This window comes from Lemur catta, chromosome 12 (genome assembly GCF_020740605.2).
Source record: "Lemur catta isolate mLemCat1 chromosome 12, mLemCat1.pri, whole genome shotgun sequence".
In the NCBI taxonomy this organism is placed as follows: domain Eukaryota; kingdom Metazoa; phylum Chordata; class Mammalia; order Primates; family Lemuridae; genus Lemur; species Lemur catta.
The window spans coordinates 76,172,061-76,198,128 of NC_059139.1; the positions used below are offsets into that span (position 1 = coordinate 76,172,061).

A 26,068-nucleotide genomic window follows, 5' to 3' on the forward strand; every position below is an offset into this window, starting at 1 on the left:
TCCTCAATGTAATATGTCCAGTCTTAAAATATCTTTGATTTCAATTACCTTGAGAGGTTGGAATCTGTGTACAGTTACATTTATACTATTCTCCATTGAGTATACTGCCTATTAACTAGGTAGAAATCATGGAAAGTATATTCAATTTGAAACAAGAAGTTCAACTGTGTCTCTGACACGTAATAGCTGTTGTGACTTAGAGGACATTACTTAACATCTGAAAGTCTATAGCTTCATCTGTAAAATGGTAATCACAATACCTGTACTGTTTATTCTGATAACCTCTCCTGGCTTAACTTTTCATACGAAAAGGCACTTTGAAATCAATAGCAACGTGTATCACACAAATGTAAGATATTTCAGTGAGTTCTTTGCTCACTAAGGCAGTGACGAATTAATAAATGAATGCGTAAACGAACGGGTCAACAAAAATAATGTCTTCTCATGACATAATTTCTGATAAAATACCTTGTTCTCAAAGGTAGCATTACCCATACTATAGAATCTTGATACTCTTTCATCTTGCCTCATTTTCTGACTCCTTGCTTTCTTCCCTCCAGGACAGAAGAAGTTGTAGATCAAGATGCCACCTCTCTCAGTAAAATGAAAGCATCCCCACATCTTTTACTGTGGTAATTGTTATTACATTTTTTTTCTCTTAAATCAATGTATCTGTTATATTACATTCTATTGATTTAAGGCAGTATACTTGTTCAAAAATACATCTCACTTTTCATACTCAGAATTTCCATTTATGTCAAAGGTAAAGTCACACATGAAGGAGGAGAGAGACAGGCACTGAAAAAATTGAAACCAATACTGTTTGTTCTATCTATTTTGCTTCTCTACAGAATTCATTAGAAGTATGGAAATATCATTAAGAATAAAAACAAATTTTATTTTAAAGATTGCACCATAAAATATTAAGCACAAAGTGTACTCTGAATAAAGTTACATACTCATTTTAGCTATCCATATTTCTTTTTGATATTCTAGGTCATATACCAGATGGCAGAAAACACTTATACATGATGACTTTTCCTAGATGTGCCAACATATGCTGCTGAATTGCCTATACAGAAAAAAACCTTGCTCACTGCAAGTCTCCCTGGAAGTATTTCAAACAAAGCACATCAATTAACATTTGTTTATTATGCCACTGTGAGTATATGACAGTTTTTGATTCCTTTCCCAAATACTCAGGCAACAGGTAGGTTTATATTGAATTTGTCACATGAAGAGCTCATGTTTAGGGATCTCCTCAGAACTGTTTTTCATTTCAAATATGCTTATTAAATGTCTCACCTCTCATTCAACCTCCACTAAGCAGAAAATTTTATGAATAGCTATAACAAGAATTTTAGATTATAGAATATTTTATGAGTTTAAAAATATAAGATATGAGAATAGATAATTTAGTTAGTAATGGATTTACCAGTGTTGTAGATAAATTGAGGTATTAAATACAACATTTTATTTATTAAATTCAGTAGTTTATCATATGAATTGAACATTTATTTTTAAAGGAGAAAACAGAAAAATTCTACTTAATTCCATAAGCATTTAAATATACTCAATCTTTATGAACTAACTCCTTCTTATAATGTACAGTAGTTTATGATTAAAGCCATGGTTCATTCTGTGCAGGTAATAAGATTATTACGTAAAGAATGGTTTTGAAAGCAAATAATCAGGAAAGGAAAGAAAGAACAAAAACTGTGCTATAAACAGTCATTTGCAATAACTGAAATAACAGTGGAATACATATTTTATTTTATATTGAAGTATCTGAGTCACAAGCCTTCACCGTGTAGGTGTTTTTTAGATGTCCCCTATTCACATGTAGTGAGGGAGCACCCAACACTTGTGAGAGAAAGCTTCTAGTTAGTTTATACCACAGAACTTGTCCAAAGAGGTACCACAGTACAATACTATGCATTGGTTCAATGGAATTTAGGAATTAACAAGTTCCTAAGGAAATATATAGACATTTATAAATAAATAACCTTTGGAGTTTTATTACTGTAAATAAGTATTGCCATGATAGTGCCAACAAAAGAAAACAAAGAAAGAAAAAAGAAAATCTCAAGCTTATCATTCTCATGTTTTACCATAAAATTAAGCATACCTGTAAATACGTGCCCCATTTAACTTACATGGAAAGTATTCTGACTATTCTAGATAAGAAAATACAATTTTAATAAATTCAAAATATTTTTTTCTAAAACATTTTACATAGAGAGCACATATGATCATTCTTTGGGAATCATTTTGGTTTGTCTTATTTGTATATGTGGCATTTGGTTGTTTAACTTAGTCTAAGTTTCCATTACTAACTCCCTTGAGAAATAAGCTTTAAAAATTTTAATAAATATGAGTGTTTATTTACTCAGTAAATTTAGGCAGGAAAGAGAAGGAGTTTCAGCTATGGAATTCAGGAGAGTCAAAAGATCACATAAAAGTAACAGAAGAACAGAGTGGTAAGTAGAGGGAAGACAGGAAAACTGAGACCTACACAAATGCTAATCACTTTGATCTTTTGTATAATTAGGTGTGGAGAATTAAAGAGAGTTAGTTTAGCTATTATTACTTCTAAAACCCAATATGGACATACTGATACTCCATTTGACATTAGAAATATACCATCTAACAATAAACTGAAAAAAAAAAACCTTTTATGACCAAAGTCATAAAAATGATGCAAGTAAAAACACTGGCTAGATAATGAATAAACAGAGCAATTGATTAGACACTTAAATTTATGTCTTGTCTATGCCAAGACAGAATTCTAAGACAATGAAACCATCCTTCACTATTAAATGTAATAAAAAAATTCAAATAAATGAAAACTGACAAAATTCAACACCAGCAGATGCTCACTAAGAGGGCTTTATTTGAGCCAGAGAAAAATAATTCCATATGGAAAGTCAGAAATTTAAGAAGGAAGAGTAATGAAAGAAACTGCTTAATATGTAAGTAAACCTGAAGATTATTGATTGTATAAAACAATAACATATTGGTGGCTATAAACACACACACACACACACACACACACACACACACACACATCCAGATATATATACATATAATTATTGTGTAAGTAAGAAATATTGTGTAAGTAAGGAGAAATAAATGTATTTAAAATATTATAAGACCATTTTATGATCCAGGAAAATATAAACTTTTTCTATATTAGACTTTATTGGGCATTAAGCCATAAAATTCTAAATAACCCATGGTTTTATAGAAATAACAACAGAAATTAGAAAATCTTTTGAACTGAATGATAGTTAAAATACTACTTATCACACTTCTTAGAATATTATTAGAGGAAAATGAATAGAGTAAAACTCATAATTAGAAAAGGAAAATGCTACAAATCAATGACAAGGAATAAAGTTCAATAAACTTAGAAAAAGAACAACCCATTAAATGTAAGGAAATTAGGAGAATGAAATAAAACTAATCAAATATTAATAGATAAAACAGAATATCAAGAGAATCAAAGGCTGCTTTTTTAAAAGACTAAGAAATTCATAAACCTTATAATTGCAGATTTAAAAAGAACAAAGGCAAAAATAAGAAGAGTCAGGAATTAAGAAGTGGGCATCACAACAGATTCTAAAGACATTGAAAATACCATAGGTAGATATTATGAATAACCTTAGAAAATACTTTGAATTCAGGGAAATGGACAAATTCCTAGAAAATATTTCTTAAATAGTACACAAAAAGCACTAATAATAAGGAATAAGTTGGATAAAATGAATGATACTACAGCTTAAAACTTTTATTCACGAAATAAAACTATTAATAACATGAAAAGCAACAAAAATGTATAAGAAAATATTTTTACAGCAACAAAGAGAGGGTATATAGTATATGTAAAAGTTCCCATAAATTGACAAGAAAAAAACTCGTAGTAAAAAAATGGGATAAAATTTTTTGCAGGCAGTTCATACAAGACAATATCAAAATGGCCAATAAACAAATAAAAAGATGTTCATCCTCATTAGTCACAGGTAAATGCAAATAAAACCACAATGAAATGCCATTATACACCCATTAGAATGTCTAAGTAAAAAAGGTTGACAAAAATCTAAGTATTAAAATTTATGGTAAGGATGTTGTATTAGTTCCTAGGGATGCCAAATCAAAGTATTACAAAATAGGTGCCTTGAAGATCAGAAATTTATCATTTCACAGTTTTAAGGTTAGAAATTGGAAATCAAGGTATCAGTAGGTTGGTTCTTTCAGAAGGTCTGAGGAAGAATCACGTATCTCTTCTAGCTCCTGGTTGCGGTCAGCAAGCCTTGGCATTCCTTGGCTTGTAGATACATCACTCCAATCCACTTCTATCTTCACATGGCTCTTCCTGTGTCTCTGTTTTCATATGACTGTCTTCTTACAACGACACCAATCATACTGGATTAAGGCCCCATCTACTCCAGTATTGACTGACATTGTGTTAACTAATTACATCTCAAATAGCCCTATATCCAAATATAATCCCATTCTGAGGTAGTGAGGGTTAGGACTTCAACATATGTTTTTGGTTACACAATTCAAACCATAACAGTTGTGAAGCAACAAGAACTTTCATACACCTTGAGAAGGCACGATCTGTTGAGGTTGAATACATTCCTCCCTTACGATCCAGTCCTCCTACTCCTCAATAACCAGTACTATATTGAGCCATATGAAATTACAGTTTCATATGGAAAAAGCCACTTGAATATCAGCTATTTCATATGAGTCACTCAGAAACACATGTAAGTTTACATCAAAAGATTTTTCCAAAGTGCTTATAGCAGATTATTCATAACAGCTTGAAATATCCTACATGTCTATCAAGACAATGATTGAGGGAAATATGAAAGATGCACAAAAACAAACTGAAAAAGCTTCCAATGGCCAAAGCTGGAACAATTTGTGCAATGACAAAAGTAGTGTTGGATAACCATTAAAGAAGGAAGTTATATTCAGAGTTTATAAAGACCTCTTAACAATCAATGTGATAGAAAACCCCAGAAGAAAAAAAGGTTAAAAATTTTTTTGAATTGGCAATTCACAAAAAAAGGAAATACCAATGGTGAATAAAAAGTGAAAAGATACTCAACCATATTTGAATTAATGAGAAAATGCAAATTTAAATCACAAGTTATCACAGCATACCAATGAAATTAGCCATCTAACAATCCATGTGGAGGCCAGTTCTATAGCCAGGTGAGCTCTATGCTATCCAGCTCAGGTAATGAATCCGAAAAAAAAAATTTCATCTCTTCTGATATTTTCATATGCTCATAGTTGGTTATAATTCCAACTTTAACCATCTATTATTTTATTTTCATGTGTTTGTGTATGTATCATTTCATTTAATAAAAAGTCAAAACGACTTACAGAGTGCTATATGTACCATAGCAGAATAAAATGTATATGAAGAATCAGAACAAAGAAAAAATGGTAAGGAAATACAATGAAGTCAGAAGCAAAATTAGCACACCAAATTTATGTAGTAATAATGTAAATAATATTTTTGTCTATTGTGATTCTCATTAGTATTCATATTCTTATAAATTTTCTTCAAATAACTCAAGAATTCAGTAAAGGGGAAAACTTGCTGGGCAGAAAGTTTAAGAGCACTGGCTATAGAATAATTGAATTCAAGCACTGCTGCTAGCTAGCTATGTATCCATGGGCAAGTACTTCACTTTGCAAAAAAATATTTACATATATACACAATTATATATACACACATATTGAGATACATATTATATCTCATATGGTTTTTATCAAAAATAATTCGTGCAAAGTACTTAACATATGGCACATATTAACAAATCTTAGGTATATTGCTTTTTTAAACATGATAAATAGGAAAGGAAGAACATTCATATTGAACAATGTAGCAGACTAAAATCCTACTTATGCAGATCTCAATCAAGAAACCCTTACTATGTAAAAATATCACCTAAAACTTAGAGGCTTAACACAACCACTTATTTAGCCCACAGTTCCGCAGGTGAGCAATTTGAGCCAGGCACAGAGAATGGCTTTGCTGGCTTTCACTGGGTTTACGCATGCTTCTGTGGTCTGCTGTTAGGTCAGTTGGGGACTGGCTAGTCTTGGGGAGGGGAGTGCATCAGCTAGGATGGCTTGTCTCTATTCCATGCTGTCTCTCATCTTCCAACTGAATAACAAACTTATTGACATGGTAGTCGCAGGGTTCCAAGAGAATAAGAGGGCAGTCCCCAGTGTGTATGCACTTTTTCAAATCTCTGCTTGTATAAGAGTTGTTATTGTCATATTATCCAAGTCAAGTCATGTGGTCATGCCAAGAATTTGAGTACATGGGGAATGATGGAAGGTTGTAGTTGTAGAGAGCTTTGAATAAATTGGGGACAATTACTCTAACAATGTACCACAAGTTCCAAAGCTGTAATTCATTATTTTAAAAATATATAGGAAATTGTACACAAGTTTTACCCAATGTAAATTACTAAATAATTAAAATTCAGTTAGAACCAACAATTCTCCTCTAAAACTAATTCCTTCACTTAGCATCTCCATTTCTATGAAGCCACCCACATCTCCAGCACTTTAGCTTGGTAATCCGAACACACCCACTACCGCTCAACCCAAACTACTCTCCCAATGAGGCTAGTCAACCCACAACTTTTTCTTACAGTGTTCTTATTTCTGCAAGGCTCATGATAATTCCTTATCTGCGAGAAGCTGTCTTTGACCCTGCCACCTTGCATCATGTAATCTAACTCATAATTTAAGTTTCCTATTCAAGTACTACTTAAAGGTGAGAAGAATGTATTCCTCACTAATATTAAAAAAAAAAGTTAGGGACCAAACATTTGCCTGAGCTCCCACTGTGTGCTGTGAACTTTGATGCAACTAGTCACAGATATAATGTCCCATTTTTATTGTTATTTATGTATTTCTGGAGAATATGTCCTTTGGATGAGATAGTAAAACGTGTGTAAAGGTCATTTTTTACACTTTGCATCTTCCATAGAATTCAGCAAGGCTGAATAGACTTAGTAAGTAATTAATAAACACATATACTTCATATTTTTACCTATTTTGGTAAAAAATTCTATGTAATTTCCTACTTATATTTGTAGTGTCTAAATGGTAAGAAAGTTAAAACTAAATTAAGTAATTTTTAAAGTCACCAGCTACGTATTTTATCATTTATGTCCATAAATCATACATTTTATTTTTAATAATCCAAATGCTAGCTTTTTATATAAAACAGGTCTAGAGCGAACTGTGTCTTTTAGCTAATCTATCTAATGCAAATTAAACTTTTTTTATATTAAATATATACTATGCCTAAATTAATATGGCTGCTTTTAAAATTTTCTTAATTTAGATTTTTCTGTGAGGAAAACTTGCCTCCCACGCCCATTTACTATTTAAAATGAATGAAACACCCTTCAGAAGTCTTCTGACTAAGAATTGAAAACTAATTAGCAAATGTAATGGTTATGCTTTTGTGTATTCTTTATTCTCAGTGCTGACTGACTGAGTAATGAGATCTTTCCTTGCATCTAATATCTAAAATATATTTGCTAAATCTGATTGAATTATGAATTCCAAAGGCAATTATCTATAGATATTTACTAAAATTTTGAAGAAGGAAGAATATCTGATACCAAATGATTGGCCCCCCAAAACAGGCATATAAATAGAATCCTAATTATAGAAATGATGAATTTGAGTTGACTTATTTAGTTAGTTGCAGTATAATCCATTTGAGATTTGAGGTGGCATATAAAAATAGAATATGAGACCAGAGAGTAATATAGATAATTGAAAGAATCATGGAAACAGATAAAACAAAAAGAAAATAATAAGGCTGGGTGAGATGAGTACATACCATTTTCTATTTCTGTTAGAATTGGTCGAAAATTTAGCTCTCATTTTTTCAAGCTCCATCAAGCAGTTTATACAAAATCAATAATAAGATTCACAGAGTATGTGACACTAAGGAGGATTTATTTCCTAAATCCCAATAAAAGGAATATTGGGTGATATAGTGGCCACTGCTATAATAGTATAATAATTATCTTTGTTTTTCTTTTTCTTTGGTTCCTAATCCAAAACCAAGGATAAAGCTGAAGCACAGTTACATAAAAGAAATTCCATGAAATTCAAAACACTATAGTTCAGGTGGGCAGCTCTGTGATTGTCTATCTTATTTCAAGGAAAAAAATTAGAATATCTAGAGAAAATGATGAACTGTTTATTTTTAGATAGTACTCCATAAAGATTATTACTATTGTGCTTATGGTTAAAAGGCAGAACTTGAGGTTTTATTTCATACTAAAAATCTAGAGTACAACCTCAAAGAACTAAAAGTAGACCTATCATTTGGTCTAGCAATCCCACTAATGGGTATTTACCCAAAAGAAAAAAAAAATTCATTTTATCAAAAAGACATGTATACCCGAATGTTTATTGCAGCACAATTTACAATTGCAAAGATGTGGAATCAACCCAAGTGCCCATTAATACATGTGTGGATTAATAAAATGTGGTATATGTATACTATGGAGTATACTCAGCCATAAAAAAATGATAAACTAATATCATTTGTAACAACCTGGTTGGAACTGAAGACCATTCTAAGCAAAGTATTGCAAGAATGGAAAAGCAAATACCACATGGACTAATTATTAAATTGTAACTAATCCATCAACACCCATGTGCACATTTAGTAGTAAAACTCAACAGAAACCAAGCAGGTGGGAGGGTGAAGCTGGGGATGGGTAGATTCACATCTAATGGGTATAATGCACACTATCTTGGTGATGGGCATGCATATAACTTTGACTCAAAATGCACAAAAACAAATCATGTAACCAAAACATTTGTACTCCTGTAATATTCTGAAATAATAATAATAAAAAGGAAATCTAGACTATATATAGGTACTCTGGGTTTTGCATAATGGCCCATCCATATGCTTTGACAATAAATTGTGCATGGAAAATTCATTAATTTCCCTTCCTACCTGTTAACATTAATTCATATCTATGATTATTATTAAAAACAAGACATTAATATTAGGATAGTTACAGCTGTGAAAACTACAAAGAACCAAAAATTTTCAATGACCAAAATATATGGGTACTTTAGGATAACAAACAGGTTCACCTGCCTCAAAATAACACATAAAGAAGAAAAATATGTTTGATGGGCTTTTAAAATATCATAGGATGCCATATGGATAAAGCATCACTGAAAAATCATCTTTGTATTTTATGAATAATAATTAGCCAATTTCAAAATAGTTTTGTTTGAATGTGAGGAAAAACATACATTGTCATTCAATCCAAACTAGAAAAAATAAGTTGTAATATAGATTTTTAACTTTAAGGAAAAACTTTAGTGTTGGCAAGTCCAGATTTGCAATTTATATTATCTAATGCTGAAAAGGAAAACTTATAAATAAGGAATTTAAACTGCATTATTTTGTCTTTGCTTCCAAGTGTTTGGCTACTCAAATCTAGTGCTATGGTGTGAAAAACTTGGCTTAAACATTCTCCAGTTATTGGTCAACATACATTCAGTTATTTTTCATATCTGAGTGCACAGATTAGTGTGTCAAACATAATGTTAATAGTGATAATAATGAATATCTTAGTCTTGTCCTTGACATTCATATAAACAAATCTAGTAGGTCACTTGTGAATGTATCTAAATCCTGTTTGTTAAGGTTTTCTATATCCCTTTAAGTCAATTTCTATCATGTATATTTTCTTAGAAAATCATTCACTGTGCCCGTATTTTCAAATATATTAGCATACAGTTGTAAATTGATCCTTTTATAATTATTTTACAATTAACTTCTTACAGTTTTATTCCCTCTATCCTTCCAGATTTTGTAATTAATAAATTTTTCCCTCATTTTCCATTATATTACCAAGTCTACAAATAGTTAATGTATCATTTGTATTTTAGCCAAAGAAACAATTTTAAGATATATCAGTTCTATGTGTTTTATAGTCTACTTTTATTTTTTAATGTATCTCCCACTTAACTTTTGTCTCATTTTTTGCAAATATCTTAAAATTATTCCCCAAAGCTTACTATTCTGTGCTTCCGTAGCCCATAACTCTCCTTGTCTACCCTAATCTCTTGCCAATATTTCCTTCGCTTACTAAAGCCTGCACACACTGGTTGTCTTGCTTTCTTAACACACCAAACTAATTCTTGTCTCAGAGGCTTTGCAGTCTTCTCTATCAGAGTATCTTGTTTTTGTGGCTACTTCCTTCGCATTATATAGATCTCATTTCAAATGCTGCCTCCTTGGAAAGCCTTCCCTCACCACTTTAGCTAAGTATCAACTTCCCACTCTACCCAGTCACATTCCAGTGGCTTTGTTCTATTTTATTTCCTTTATAGTAGATAGCACCATTTGATATTATATTGTAATTTGTTGTTTTGAAAGTTTATTGTCAGTCTCCCTGGTCCAAAATTCAAGTTATATTTCAAAGAATATAAATCTGCTTATTTACAACAGCACCCAAAACAATGGCTAATGCTAACAAATGGACTAATTTCTTCCTAGTACTAATACTTGTTTATCAAGACACATTTTAATTTCCAAATGACTACAGATTTTACTCATTAACTTTGTTATTTTTAATAACAAAATTAATTATTAATTTTTATTTTAAAAAATAATTTTATAAATTTAATGAATGTTAAATTTAACTCAATTATTAAACATGGTCTTAGCATTTCTTTTAATATTTAAAGTGAGCCTACTTGCAATCGTTTAAACATTTATTTATTGAGCATCTACTGTGTGTATTGGGATATAGCATTGAAAAAAAACTGATGTTTTTGTGTGTTCTTCCTTTAACGAGGTAGTTCTTTAGTATGTTATTACCCATATTACAAAAGTAGAATATCCTTCCATCCTCTCACTAACTAAAGGATGCCCATTAGTTTCTAAATTGTAATTTAGAAGGCTGAAAGATATAGGTTCTATTGACAAATGCAATTATCAAACAGGCTGAGAGAAGAGGGGAGAAATCTTGGAATTTAGAGGGCAATCCAACAAAAGAACTTTTACCTTTGCCTATTTATTTTCTGTTTGTTAAAATAACTGAAGCTAGGGCCACCTTTAGCCTCTCCCTGGTCCAGTGTCAAGGCTGGTGTTCAGCCTTCTTCCTGCTATCTCTGCTCACTGAACTGGAAGAGGGAGGAAACACCTGAGGAGCAACAGGTCTCTGGATTCCTAACATCTGTAGAAAGCTACATCATAGAAAAGCCCCTGGCCCCTCCTACTAGAATCCTGCCCACAGCCTGACTCACTCCTGTGAGTACGAGGCGGAGAAAGTGCCTCTACGCATCTTCTCCACAGCCCATCCTAACAGCCTTCAACTTAGAGGTATGTGTTATGCTCCTTAAAACTTCCATTACTTTCCAAATCTCTTCACCAAAAAAAAAAAAAAAAAAAGAATCAGGGCTTGACAACATACTTCTATAGAGTGTACCCAATACATCTAACAGAACTTTCCAGCAAGGTAGAGTTCTGTGGTGAAATCATTCCTCACTAAGATGCATTTTCCTCCAGATTTGTTAAATCTATTTAATTCTGCTCTATTAAAGACTTTTGGAGAACTGTTTTTATGCCACTATCTAGAGCTCAACCCTCTTATCTTTAATCAAAAATAGGTCTGTGTTAAATTTTAAAAATATATTCTCAACTATGAACTGCTAATACTGACTATGGATATTGCTTTTCCATAGAGAGAAATGACAAGCACACTTCCCGCAGATAGAAGGACCAATTTATTGCCCAGTGTTTGACCTTACCTGAGCAATATTTATTGCATTTTGGATTCGTGCATCTTTCTCAGAATCCTTTGTCTTCTGCAATGTTTGCCATATTATGTTTCTAAGTCCATCCTGTTCCTCATCTCCCTGAAGTACCCATGACATTTTCACCAGGTTATACACTAAACCGTAGTATCCAATCCAGACCACTTGATCACCTATTTAAAAAAAAAAAAAAAACAATCTTTGGAAATATGTCCTTTTATTCACCTTGCTAAAGTATGGTTGTATGAAAAAGAAGAAACCTGATTTTAACAAAATTCATGATGATATTTTAAAGTCTGAAATTCTAAGCTTTGGAAATTTCTGATCCTTCACTGCTTTTGTCCTTTAATTTTAAAAGATAACAGATCATTTTAAAATTTCTAACCACATGAAAAGATAAACTGCACCTAACTAATATACCTGATAAATTTAAAAGTTAAATGGGTACAGGGAGAACTGCATACTAAAAACAATTCCTTGGAATTCAAGTAGAGAGGAATTTGTTCAAGGCAATATGGACACTTAAACCACCATGGTGATTTTTTTTATAATGAATTAGAGAAACAAGAGAAAAATCACTTTCTATTATAAAAAATATCAAATCTTATGAAACATGGCATTTGAACGAAGAAGAAAAAATGTTAAATAATGTGAAAATCAGACAAAAATTACTGTTATATTTATAGATTGGAATATTTCTTTTAATAATAGGAACATAAATCAATTGGAATAGGGGAAAAGGAGTAATGAATGCAAAGAAGATAAAAAAAAAATCTAAGACACTCCTTCTAAAACTTATGTTGTAATTAGCAATTTATATACATTATCAAGTTCCACTTTCAAAATATGTATTTTCCTTACAAAAAAGAGAAAGAAGTTTCTATTTACTCTTCATATTGACTATTTCTTACCTAATTATGGTATATTGCTTTGCACTAATAGTCAGGAAAAGAGAATTCTGAGTTAGGTAGAGGTGGGAGAAATTAATTTGCAGAATGAAATAATACAGTCCTCAAAGAGGAGATGAACTTAAGTTAATGAAAGAGCAACATAACAGTACTGAGTATGTGTGAAGCAGATAAGAACAAGAGGAAGAAGAGGTTCAAAGAGGCAGATGGAAAAGTTTTAAAGCCCATTAAATCCTATATTTCACTTCTCCCCCAAATCCTGGTGATAGCCCATGTAACACTGGAAATCATCAATGTCCTTCTTGATAAAGACATAAGCATGATCTGAAAAGTCATATCCTTAACTTTCCCTAATTCAATCTCATTTTTGTAATACAGGATAATAATAATTGCTATTATTATTATAACTGGCATATATGGGAGTACCAACTATGTTCCCCAATTCTAGTCCTCACTACAATCCTACCATATAGTAGATCTTATTGCCTTTAGACTGATAGAAGGGAATATATGAACCAGAACTTGGTTGGAAAGTTCCCTAGCCTCAGACGGCTGTTGAGGGTGACAGAGCAGGTAAAGGCTGGTCTCATCTTATCCCCTGCTGCACAGCCTCTTCAATTCCAACAAGCACTTTTCTTTCCAATCATCACCATTCATGCCATTCATAGAAAAGAAAAAGTCTGGAGGATAGAAAGAGGAGGCAGAAGATAAAATATGTGCAAGTTTTAGAAGCTGGCAGAGGAAGGCATAAGTCCAACTTCCAATCTTAAGGCACCATTTACCTTTTCTGCTCTTGGAGCTTTAGAAGAGAAAGTATAAGCTGCAGTTATGAAGCTATATAGTTAAGCAGTTAATTCTTCTGGAAATGTCATTTTCCCCTCATAGCAACTTTATTAGTTAAAATTAAGGTACTGCAATATTTGAAATTATGCATAAATGAAAGACAACTCTTTTAGAATTCATGATAATTAACATTGTAGCACTAAAAATTTGGAATGTAATCAAGAAGCACAAATTTAACCTTTTTTAAAAATTATTTGCTTTGTGCAATGCTCCTGACTAAGGTGAGAGAAAGATAACCTTAGGCTTCATGTAACTGACAAGTCAGGAGAGTATAAAAATTTGTTACAGGGCAGCAGTTCAATGAAAAGATGATGGTCACTGATGCAATTAGACCACAAAAGCAAGAGATCAGAGTAGGGAAAGGACCTTGAGAAAGTGAGACATTATCAGACCTTGTCCAATAGTTAAATTTGGAAAAAGTCCAGAGGAAGATATTGGGGGAATATTTTAGATGGGAGAATATCTGAAAAAAAGGTTAGCTATGAGAATAAATATTGTAATAGCTTCCTGGTTGTTCTTTCACCTTCCCGTCTTATGACATACTGCTTCACCATTACTAATCCATGTTGTGCAAAGTGATCTTTCTAATCCAATTCTGTTGCTTCTCTACTCACAACTTAGCAAAGGATTGCCATCTGACCCAATGTAAATTCTAAATCACAAAGATTTGTCTGGCTAGACAATTACAACTCTTCCTAATAAGACATCTTTTTTAGAACACATCTATCATCACTCATTCATTCCCATCCCTCTTACACGACAGATGAAACTACTCAAAATTCTGGAATATACCCTTCATTCAATCTTCCAGCCCTTGTAAAAATTTTTGCTTTTTCTTAACCCCAAGCCATGCTGTCCCAAAATGCATCCTCACCACACCTGGCTCCTATCCATTTCCTATCCTCACTATCATCCCTTCTCTTCTCTCTCCATATAGCTACCCCACGCTGGGAATCCCACTCCCAGTCCAACTATCCTAATTTTCTGGGGGCTGTCCTGGTTTTGTCCTTGAAACATTCTTTCTACTAAGAAGGCTTCTCTGAATCCCCATGGCTAGCTAGGTGCCTTTGTACTTACTATTAATATATTACAATGTGTTATGTCATATTGTAATTGCATATCTCACCTATAGATTCTAAACTACTGGAGGACAGGGAATGTCTTTTACTGACTCGTACCTCTCTAGCACGTAGCATAGTGCCTACAACATAGTAGATCTAATTTATAAAAATCTGTTCATTGAATGGGAGAAGTAGATAGGGTGAACAACTGTGTCCATTTGCCTAGGCCTGAGGGGTTTCTTGGAACACAAACGTTCAAGGACAAAACTGGGACAGTATCAAGCAAATCAGCACAGTTGGACCAAGGTAGGACTCCCAGCATAAAGGTAGCTATATAGAAAGAGAAGAGAAGGAATGATGGTGAGGATCTCAAACTGAGCTGAGGAGGAGAGTTCATATTCAAAATGGATAAGGTAAAATAGCTAAAGATAAATGGTAGATGTTTGAGCCAAGGATAATGTTATGCTTGTTCAATGCAACATTATGTCTATTCAAGCAACAAACTAGGAAACCAATATGGGAGCTTAATGAGGTAATCTAGGTCTTTACTGTGATGGGCAGCAGGAGATTTGAAAGAAAGGAACAAGCCTAAGACACTGTGGAGAGGATCCAATAAGACTTCTTAGCTATCAGGAGAAAGAAATAAAGGAGAAAGGAGAAGTACATTTTTAAGCTCATGAGACTGGAACAATAATAAAAACCACTTGCAGAAATGAGAAGATTGCGTAGAGGAGTCAGTTTTAGGAGCAAGGAGATAAATATTATTTGCCAAATGTGGCAAGGAGAAGTGGGAGTCTAATTTTGAATGTCCTGTAGCTTGTTGCAGAAACATGGCTAGAATGCAAGTAAAATAGCAAGAGGTTATTGATTTGTGGGTCATTAGCTTGAATTCAATATGAGTAAGGAAACAATTATGAGTTTTTAAATTAATTCTAGAATTGTGAGCCTCAGGAAAAAAAACAGTTTTTGAAAAATATTACAAACAAAACATACTGTGAATTTTAACTCATTTCTAAATTCATTTATAAACTCCAAACTTATTTACATTAACAGAAGTGATTGATAAAAGTACATACAAATTACCTTCCTCTGTATATTTAAAATTAATAATATTATTTATTGAAGAACAAATTTTATAAGATTACAATAATTGAATTGCCAACCTTAATTTGGTTTGGTTTTAGAATCCATAAGACCAACATTGAACTGTAAAATATACTCTAATTTGTTCTCAAAACTCACAAATCCTTTTATTTTTTTGTTTTCTTATTTATTTATTCAAATTAGGAGAATCCTTTTGAAAAACTATCCTAACTATGTAATTTTATTTATTTATTTATTTTATTTCAGAATATTACTGGGGTACAAATGTTTTGGTTACATGAATTGCTTTGGTGCAGATTACATCAAAGTTATAAGTGTGTCCATCACCCAGATGGTATACATTGTACCTGTCAGGTGTGAATTTAACCATCCCTTCCTTCCCCCCAGCCTGTTTGATATCCATTGAATTTTACTACCATATGTGCACATGAGTGTTGATCTATTGGTTCCAATTTAGTAGTGAGTTCGTGTGGTTTTTGTTTTTCTGTTCTTGCGATACTTCACTTAAAAGGATGGTCTCCAGTTCCATCCAGGTTGTTACAAAAGGTATTAGTACACCATTTAATATTCCATGGTATACATATACCACATTTTATTAATCCATTTGTGTATCAATGGGCACTTGGGTTGTTTCCACATCTTTGCAATTGTGAATTGTGCTGCCATAAAATTCAAGTGCAAGTGTCTGTTTTATAAAATGTCTTTTTCTGTTTTGGGTAAATACCCAGTAGTGGGATTGCTGGATCATGGTCGCCCCACTTTTAGTTTTTGAGGTATCTCCATAGACATACAAGTTTGCCATCCCACCAGCAGTGTACAAATGTTCCTTTCACTCTGTATCCATGCCAGCACCTGTTGTCTGGGGACTTTTTGATAAAAGCCATTCTCACTGGATTTAGTGATATCTCATTGTGGTTCTAACTATATTATTCTAAAAGTGAGCTATTCACCTGTTGGTTTAAATTCCAGGGAAGAGCTGATGAATAATATTTGCAGGCAGAATCTATTACATCCAATTGACTGACAGCTAATGAAGAAACAAAAACTTACAAAGACAGATGGCATGTGTTACAACTGTCATAAAAAGTAGACTGCATTCTAATCTTCACGTCTAGACATTTGTTGAGAAGCATGCCTGCTATGAAACATCCAGGGACCAAGCTGTAGCAGAAAGCACTCTTCTGTTCTGCTTTGAGTGACCCTGTGGCAGCTATCAAAGATGTCACTTTAAATATACTGAGAGAAAATGTGTCGTCTGCAGCTAAGCAGACAGTATCCTAGGAAACAAAAAAAGCCAAACCAAAACAAAGTTCTTAATGAATTTTTAAAATTTATTAAGAAATCATGGCATTTAAAAACCAATAGTATGAGCCTTTATAGCAATTTTTTAAGTGTTTGGACTGTTTGATATCCTTTTTTGCCATGCTAGATTTTTTTTGTATTATTTTATCAATTGAATCTTCTTTACTTTTTTCTTTTTCTTTTTTCTTTTTTTTGATTTCAGAATATTACAGGGGTACAAATGTTTTGGTTACATGTATTGCTTTTATACTGCTTGAGTCAAAGTTATAAGTGTGCCCATCACCCAGATAGTGTGCATTGTATCCATTAGGTATGATTTCACCCATCCCCTCCCTCCTGCATGATTTCCATTGAGTTTTACTTCCATCTGTGCACATGAGTGCTGATTGGTTAGATATTTAGATTTCACATATTTGGTAAAAGTGAAATATGAATATTTCTACTTATAGGAATGAATATAAGTGGGTATAGCCTTTACAATTTTGACAAGTATAATTTGATAACACAGAATCAAATGTCACTGAAAGGAAACTCAAATTTAAGATGTGGTTCAAAACACTGACTTTATGAAATACCATGTAAAGTGGACGAAACTAGATCAATGCCAAGAAAGTAACAGTTATATAAGAACCTGTCAGCCAGCCATGTCTTTAACAAATATTTACTGAGTGGATGCTATATGCCAATCACTGCTCTTTATAGCCAAAAAAAAAAAAATACAAATAACTGCTTTCAGGACACTTAATACTAATGGACAGAGACAGATACAAAGAAAGTAAGCAAAACAATATCAGTTCATAAGTGTAAAGAGAATTATAAAAGATGGCAATGTGACCAACAATGACTAGAAGAAATCTACTATAGATGGAGTGAGAAACATCTCTATGAGGAGGTGAATATTCAGCTAAGATCTGATGGATGAAAAAGAGTTAACCATCAAAGGAGCAGGAAAAAGTGTTCTCAACAGGGAGGATGGAAAATGCAAAGGCTTTGGACCTAGAATATCTTGACAGTTTAGAGAAGTAGAAGAAAGGACAGAATGAATGTAGTATAAGATGTCTGACAGTCATGGGACAAGATTGTTACAGGTAGGTGTGCCCTTTAGCGGGGCACACTATCAATGATCACAGGCAATCTGGAGGACATAGAAAGGAGCTTGGATTTTATTCTCATTATAATAAAACCTATGGTAGCATATTTTTACTAATTCAAAACCGCAAGATATTTATTAAATATTAATCAACATATTCCTTTCTCCATATAATACTTTTAAAGGTTTTTTCCCCATATTTGATATAATTTTATTACCTATAGTCCTAAATCTCTAGACTTGTTTATCCTACATACCTGCAACTTTATATCATAGCATTTTAAATAAGAAAGGGAAATGACTCATTTTATCTTTCTGGCTTCTTCGTGGAAGGATTCCATGGAATGTAGGAGGGAAATGGGGAGACATTTAACTTTTTGAAGTAATCTATAAGCAAAGTGATGATGACTTAGACTTGCAATGTGTACACTGAGGAATTAACCATGCCTAAAGAGAGGGTTGGCCTTTGCCCTCAGCTCTGGGAGATGATCTCATGGACTTTGGAATGTCCTGCCTGATAAAAAGTCTTTGTTTAGCTGAGGTCTTTGGGTTATGTCAAATAGTCTATGCTGAAAACATGATTTCTGGTGGTGTGGCTTGGGCCATGTGTTATCAGCTTGACCTCTGGAAGGGCCAGAGACTAGGGTCAGCCATGCAGCAGGTAGTAAACGAAGTGTATGTGATTAAGCCCACATAAAAGTTATACATACCAAAGCTTAGATGGGCTTCCATGGTTGACTATACTTTATGTATATTGTCACACCTCATTGCTAGGAGAAGCAATTGTTCTCTGCACAACTCCACTAGGAGAGGAAAATGAGAAGATTTGTGCTTGGAACTTTCCTGGACTCTGCCCTAAGCACCTCTTCCCTTGGCTGATTTTAATCTGTATTCTTTCAGAGTAATACACCATAACCATGAGTAAAATGGCTTTGCTAATTTCTGTGAGTCCTTCTAGCAAATCATCAAACATGAGCATTGTCTTAGGGAACCCCAGACTCTCAGCTGGTGTCAGAAGGGAGGGTGGTTCCGGCAATCCTCAAAGTGGCAGTTGCTGTCAGAAGAGAGGGCAGTGTTAAGGACTCCTGAACTTCTCAGGAGATAACAACAGAGATAGAGAGAGGTAGAAAAATTTGGAATATATTTTGGATACATAGTAGGATGAATAGAAAGCCTAGGACACTCTTTGTCTTAGAATATTGTTATACTATGATAATACTAATGATGATGATGATATATCTATCACTATGTAAGTATATAAGACATCTACATATAAATACTAGTCAAAGAGTTATTTTGCATATATTATCATATTTGATCACAGCACATATTAAATAATATCCAGAATAAACTGAAGAGAACTAAGGTATTACTAATATGTCCATATTTTGTTGCAGGTAAGATGGAAAACCAAAAATCAGCTAACTCTTTCATTAGAATGTGGTAGTTGATTGAAATGTGATGGCAAGTAGGATGCAGAAATGTTGACAAATAGTTAAGAAGCTGAGTAGAACTTGCCTTACTTAAAAGTTCATGATCGTTTCCAATAGTCAATTATGAAAATGTATTAATTAAAAATATTTATCTTCTAGAGTTATAACTTGGAACCAAGGATGAAAGTTGATTATTTTCTTTTCAAGAACAACTGTGATTCTTATAAATAAATTAAACAAATATCACACATCTTATTCCTAGATTTATTTTAAATTTCACTAAACTAAATTCATACCACTGAGAGATATGAACTGTCTAAATGGAAATAGAAAATTCTCACAAGTTTTTGTATTCCAGGGGCAACAAAGAAAAGAAGAAGAAAATAACAAAATGTTCTTTGAAACTAAAAACAGAAATAATAATTTTATGTTTGTAAGTATATTATGTTACATGCAAAAACTCTTTTAAAACTCATAATCTTGAAGAAATTAAAATTCTGAAAGATATAACAAGTTTCCTAAAGTCACTCTGAACTTGACAACTGAGCTGTAACTCATCCCAGATTTCTGGCATCCAAAATTGCTGACACCGGTCTAGTCCAATGAACATTTCTTTGCCTAAACTGCCTTATTTGAAACTTTGAAACAATTTTGGTGTTACTTTCCCATCCTCTTCTTACTTAAATATCTCACCTTTCATCCAATCCATTTGAAAACTTTTATTCCTTCCAATCAGTAACTACTTAAGGATAATTTTAAAAAGGGAAGTAAGTTTGGTAAAGTCAGCAACATGACAGAATAGGAAGCACTGGATTCTCTTTCCCCAAATGGATAAAACAATTCAATAGGAACAAGTGGATCAATTACCATTGTGAGAAATCTAGAAACTAGTAGAAAGGCCCCTGCACAGCAGGCAAGTGTGAAGCTAGCCACACAAAAACCAGTAGAAAAAGTAGAAACATCCTCACACCATAACTCACTGTGCCACACAATTGGGAGAGAACAATTGGCTGAAAGCTTCCCAAATCTAAGAAAGGAAATGGATATCCAGATCCAGGAAGCCCAAAGGATCCTAGATAAGATAAACCAAAAGAAATCCACACCAAAACACATTGTATTCAAATTGTCAAAAGTCAAAGAGAGAATTTTGAAAGCAGCAAGAGAAAAATAACTTGATGTACAATAGAACCACCATAAGACTATCAGAAGATTTTTCAGTATAAACTTTAACAACCAGAAGGAAGTGGATGATATATTCAAAGTGCTAAAAGAAAAAAAAAAAACTGCCAAACAAGAATATTATACTCAGCAAAAATGTTGTTTAAAAATACAGAAGAACAAAGACTTTCCCAAACAAAAGTTTTAGGGAGCTCAATATAACTAGAACTGCCTTACAATAAATGCTAAAGGGAGTTCTTTATCTTGAAACAAAACAATGATAAACAAAAATAGTATATCATAAGAAAATATAAAACTCATCAGTAAAGGTAAATATATAGACAGATACAGAATACTGTATTATTATAATGGTGGCAGGTAAATGAATTTCAATTCTAGTGTAAGAGTTAAAAGACCTCCTTAATATTTTGAAATAAAAGAAAACAAAACAAAACAAAACAAAAAAGAATATGGCAGAATTGTCTACTGTACGACTGCAGAAGATCAGTCATAAAGGGTGTTGCAACTTCTGTCTTGTTCTCTTAGATTGCGTGCTTTGAGAAAAGGCAGTCATCATGCCATGAGGATATTCAAGCAGCCCTGTGGAGAGACCCTCATGGAAAGGATCCGAGGTCTCCCACCAACAGCCAGCTCCAATTTGCCAGCCATAGGAATAGGCCACTTTGGCAGCAGACTGTCCAACCTCAGTCAAGGCTGTGGATAGCTGCAGCCTTGGCTAACATCGGACTCTACTGTTATGGGATATCTCAAACCAGAATCATTTGTCGAAGCCGCTCTTGAATTCCTTATCCACATAAGTTTTGGAAGATAATAAATGTGTATTGTTTTCAGCAAAAAAAAAAGAGTTCAAAGACAAAAGTATAACAAATAAAAATATGTTAATGGATACACAATATAAATAGATGTTAATTGTGACACTGTAAACATAAAATGCATGGAGGGAGAAATAAAAGTGTAGAGCTCATGCATGAGAATGTAGTTAAGTTGTTTTCAACTTAAACTAGACTGTTATAAAATATTTGATATAAGACTGACAGTAGTATCAAAAAAATACCTATAGATGTTGCACAAAAGAAAAAGAAAAAGGGATCAAAGTGTGTCAATACCAAACACACACACACACACACACACACATATACACAGAGGAAGATAAAGGAGGAAAAAAGAGAAAAAGAAAAAAAGTAACAAAATAATAATTACTTTAAATGCAAATGAATTAAACTCCCCAATCAAAAGATATAGAGTGGCTGGGTAGATTAACGACAACAAAAAAAACATAAACTGTCTGAAAGAGTGTCACTTTATATTTAAGAGCACACATAGGCTGAAAGTAAAGGCATGGAAAAAGATATTTCATGTAAATTATAACCAAAAGAGAGTAAGGATGGTTATACTTATAACAGAAAAAATATACTTTAAATCAAAATTTGTCACAAGAGACTAAGAAGGACATTATATAATGTAAAAGCATCAATCCACTGGGAAGGTATAACAATTGTGAGTATATATGCAACCAACATCAGAACACCTAAATACACTCATGTGCCACATAACAGCATTTTAGTCAATGATGATGAACTGCATATATGACAGTTGTCTCATAAGATTATAATGGAGCTGAAAAATTCCTATCAGCTAGGGACATACATCATAGCTGTTGCAATGTTGTAGTGAAATGCACTCCCTTTTCTATGTTTTGATACACAAATACCATTCTGTTTTAACTGCCTATATTATTCAGCACAGTAACATGCTATACAGTGTGTAGCCTAGGAGCAACAGGTTACCACATAGGTGTGTATAGGCATGCTTTAAGATGTTTGCACAATGATGAAATTGTCTAATAAGGCATTTCTTAGAACATACCCTTATCCTTATGCAATGAAAGACTGTGTATAAAGCAAACATTGACAGAACTGAAAGCAGAAATACTCCAATACAATAATAATAATAGTAGAAAACTTCAATACCCTACTTTCAATAATAGAGGGAACAACCAAACAGAAAATCTATAAAGAAACAGCAAACTTGAAAAACACTAAAGATGAATACACCTAACAAATACAGAACATTCAACCCAAAAGAGCAGAATATATATTCTTCTCAAGTGTACCTAAAAAATTTTCCAGGATGGATAAGATCATTTATTAGGGCACAACAAATGTCTTCACAGATTCAGTAACACTGAAATCATATCAAATATATTTTCTAACCACTATGGAATAAAACTACAAATTAATAGCAGAACAAAAACTGGTAATTTGTGTTATTTGAATAACCATTGGATCAAAGAAGAAATTTAAAAATAAATTAAAGAAATGAAAACAAAAGTAATAAAACTTATAGTTCAGCAAAAGCAGTACTACGAGGGACATTTATTGTGATCAAGAATGTAGGAAGATCTCAAAAAAACAACCTCAGTTTACAACTATGGAACATAAAAGAGAAAAAAAAACTAAATCCAAAGTTAGCAAAAGGAAAGAACAAAGATTTTAACAGAAATAAAGTAAATAGAGAACAGAAAAACAATAGAAAAAATCAACAAAACTAAGAGTTTTTTGAAAATACGAAAAAAACCTGACACTTAGCTAAACTAAGAAAGAGAGAAGATTCAAATAAATGAAATCAGAAATGATAGAGAAAACATTACAATTCAGGTCACAGGAATAAAAAAGATGATGAGACTCTAGCAGGTCCTCAAATAACATAATTTTGTTATAATCTTGATGAGAATAAAGATCGATTTCTGGCTGGGGCCACTGCCTGTGTGGAGTCTTCACATTCTCCCCATGTCTGGGTGGGTCTTCTTCAGATACTCCTGTTGCCTCCCACATCTCAAAAATATGCACATTACATTAATTGGCAAGTCTAACCGGTTGGTCTCTGTCTGAGTAGGTGTGTAGGGGGTGCATGTGAGTGTGCCCTAACATGGAATGGTGTCCTGTCCAAGGTGGGTTCCCACCTGGCACACCTTGAGCTGCTCGTATAGGCTCTGGCTACCTGTGACCCTGAACTGAAATAAAAAGGTTGGAAAATGAATGAACAAATACAAATTATTGTAAAACAAAAATCTGTGAAGTATATAAGTATGTATGAAATTAACTGATAGTAATGAAAGCACTCAGCAAGTCTGTAATTTATTTGTTTTTGAACTGTGCATGGTAGGAGGTGCTCCTTACAATTATTGCTTTACAAATATTTATTCTTTGCTTTAACCCACCACCACTGTGACTGTCATCACTCACTGATTCACAAAAAATTGGGTAAATAATTATCTTGTTTTTATTAATCTTAAATGTATGTATAGCCTACATTTATTTCAATGTTTAATATTAGAAGTGTTTTGGGTCTTTTTTTTTTTTTTTTTGATTTCAGCTCTTCATGGGGGTACAAAAGCTCAGGTTATATACATTGTCCATGTCCCGCCCATCCCCCTGAGTCAGAGCCTCAAGCGTGTCCATTCTCCAGACAGTGCGCTTGGCACTCTGTTTTTGTGACCAGAAATATGTCCTAGGCGCCTAAATCTTAATTATATCAATTACCTATGGTAAAATTGGTTTTGTTATACATTGTTTACTTAAAGTTGAAGTTTCCAAGAATCCATCAATGATATTAAGTGAGGACTTACTGTACTATGAAGAATTATATGCCAACTGGATAACTTGAAAAAATGATAAATTTCTAGAAACAAACAACCTATTAAGACTGAATTATGAATAAATACAAAATCTGAATAGACCTATAACTAGTAAGGTCATTGAATCAGTAATCAAAAGCCTTACAACAAAGAAAATCCCAGAACCAGATGGCTTCACTGGCAAATTCCACCACTCATTTAAAAAAAAATGAATGTTAATTGTTCTCAAACTTTTCCAAAAAAAAAAAATTATAGAAGAGAGAACACTTTCAAACTCATTTTATGAAGCCAGCATTACTCTGATATGAAAGCTAGACAAAGAAACCACAAGCAAAGAGATGAATTCAGTAATTTACATGATACAAAATCAACATACAAAAATCAGTTATGTTTCTATATACACTACTAACAAACTATACAAAAACGAAATTAGGAAAGCAATCACATTTACAATAGCACCAAAAAGAATAAAATACTTAAGAATAAATTTAATCTAGGAAATTAAAGACTTATACACTGAAAGCCACAAAACATTGATGAAAGAAATTTAAGCAGACACAAATAAAAGACATCCTGTGTTCATGGATTGGAAGACAATATTTTATCATGAAAATGCAAATCAAAACTGCAATGAGATATCACTTCACACATGTTAGGATGGCTACTATTTTGTAAAAAGGCAACAAGTGTTGGTGATGTGAAGAAATGTGAAATCCTTGTGGTATGTTGGGGGGAATGGAAAATGGGGCAGGTGCTATGGAAAGCGGTATTGAGTTTCCTCAAAAAATTATAAATAGAACTGTCATATGATTCAGCTATACAACTTCTGGGTATATATCCAAAGGAAAAAAAAATCAGGCTCTAAAAGAGATATTAGCATTCTCATGTCCATTGCAGCACTGTTCATAATAGCCAAGATATGAAAACAAATTAAAGTTCTGTTAACAGATAAATGGATGAAGAAAATATAGCATACACACAAAATAGAATATATTCACCATTTAAAAAAGGAGGAAATCCTGTAATACGTAACAACATGGATGAACTTTGATGACATTATTCTAAGTGAATTAAGCCAGTCACAGAAAAGCATATACAATATGATCTTCCCATATGAGGTATCTAAAATAGTGAAGCTCACAGAAGCAAAGAACAGAATAGTAGCTGCCAGGGGTTGGGTGAGAGGAAATGAGGGAGTTGTCAATAAATAGGTACAAAAGTTCACTTACACAAAACGAATAAGTTCTAGAGATCTGCTGTACAACATTGTGCCTATAGATGCAGGATTAATGTACTAGATTAAATTAGTGATTTCGCTGTCTGTGAACATATCAGGTTACTCTTGATGGATGGAAGGAGTGAAGAGTAAAGTGACACTAGAGTATTAGTATTCATTCCTGGACCAAATTAAATTACCAAAAAAAAAAAAATCATTCTGAAACATGCTGGAGGATCTTAATATAATTCTAACTGGCATAACAAGGGAATTTACAAGTACATAGTGAGTTATTTTCATTAATAAATACACATCACCGTCTTAATTAATTTGCATAGGAAGCTTAAATCTATCTTACTTTTCTTTTCTGCTAAGATATATTATTACAAAAATTGAGTTTCAAAACGGCACATTGGAAGGTACTTTAGCACCGTAAGTACTT

General features: G+C 32.9%; 1 protein-coding gene across 1 annotated transcript in view; it reads right to left on the reverse strand.

Annotated features, from left to right (window-relative positions):
• Window positions 1-26,068, reverse strand: part of TMEM232 (transmembrane protein 232) — a gene marked incomplete at its 5' end in the record, with an annotated part of 186,746 nt that overhangs the window by 98,477 nt on the left and 62,201 nt on the right. The window contains one exon of the mRNA XM_045565626.1: window positions 11,848-12,026. Within this exon, the coding sequence (XP_045421582.1) occupies window positions 11,848-12,026 (179 nt within the window). The remainder of the gene's footprint in view (window positions 1-11,847; window positions 12,027-26,068) is intronic.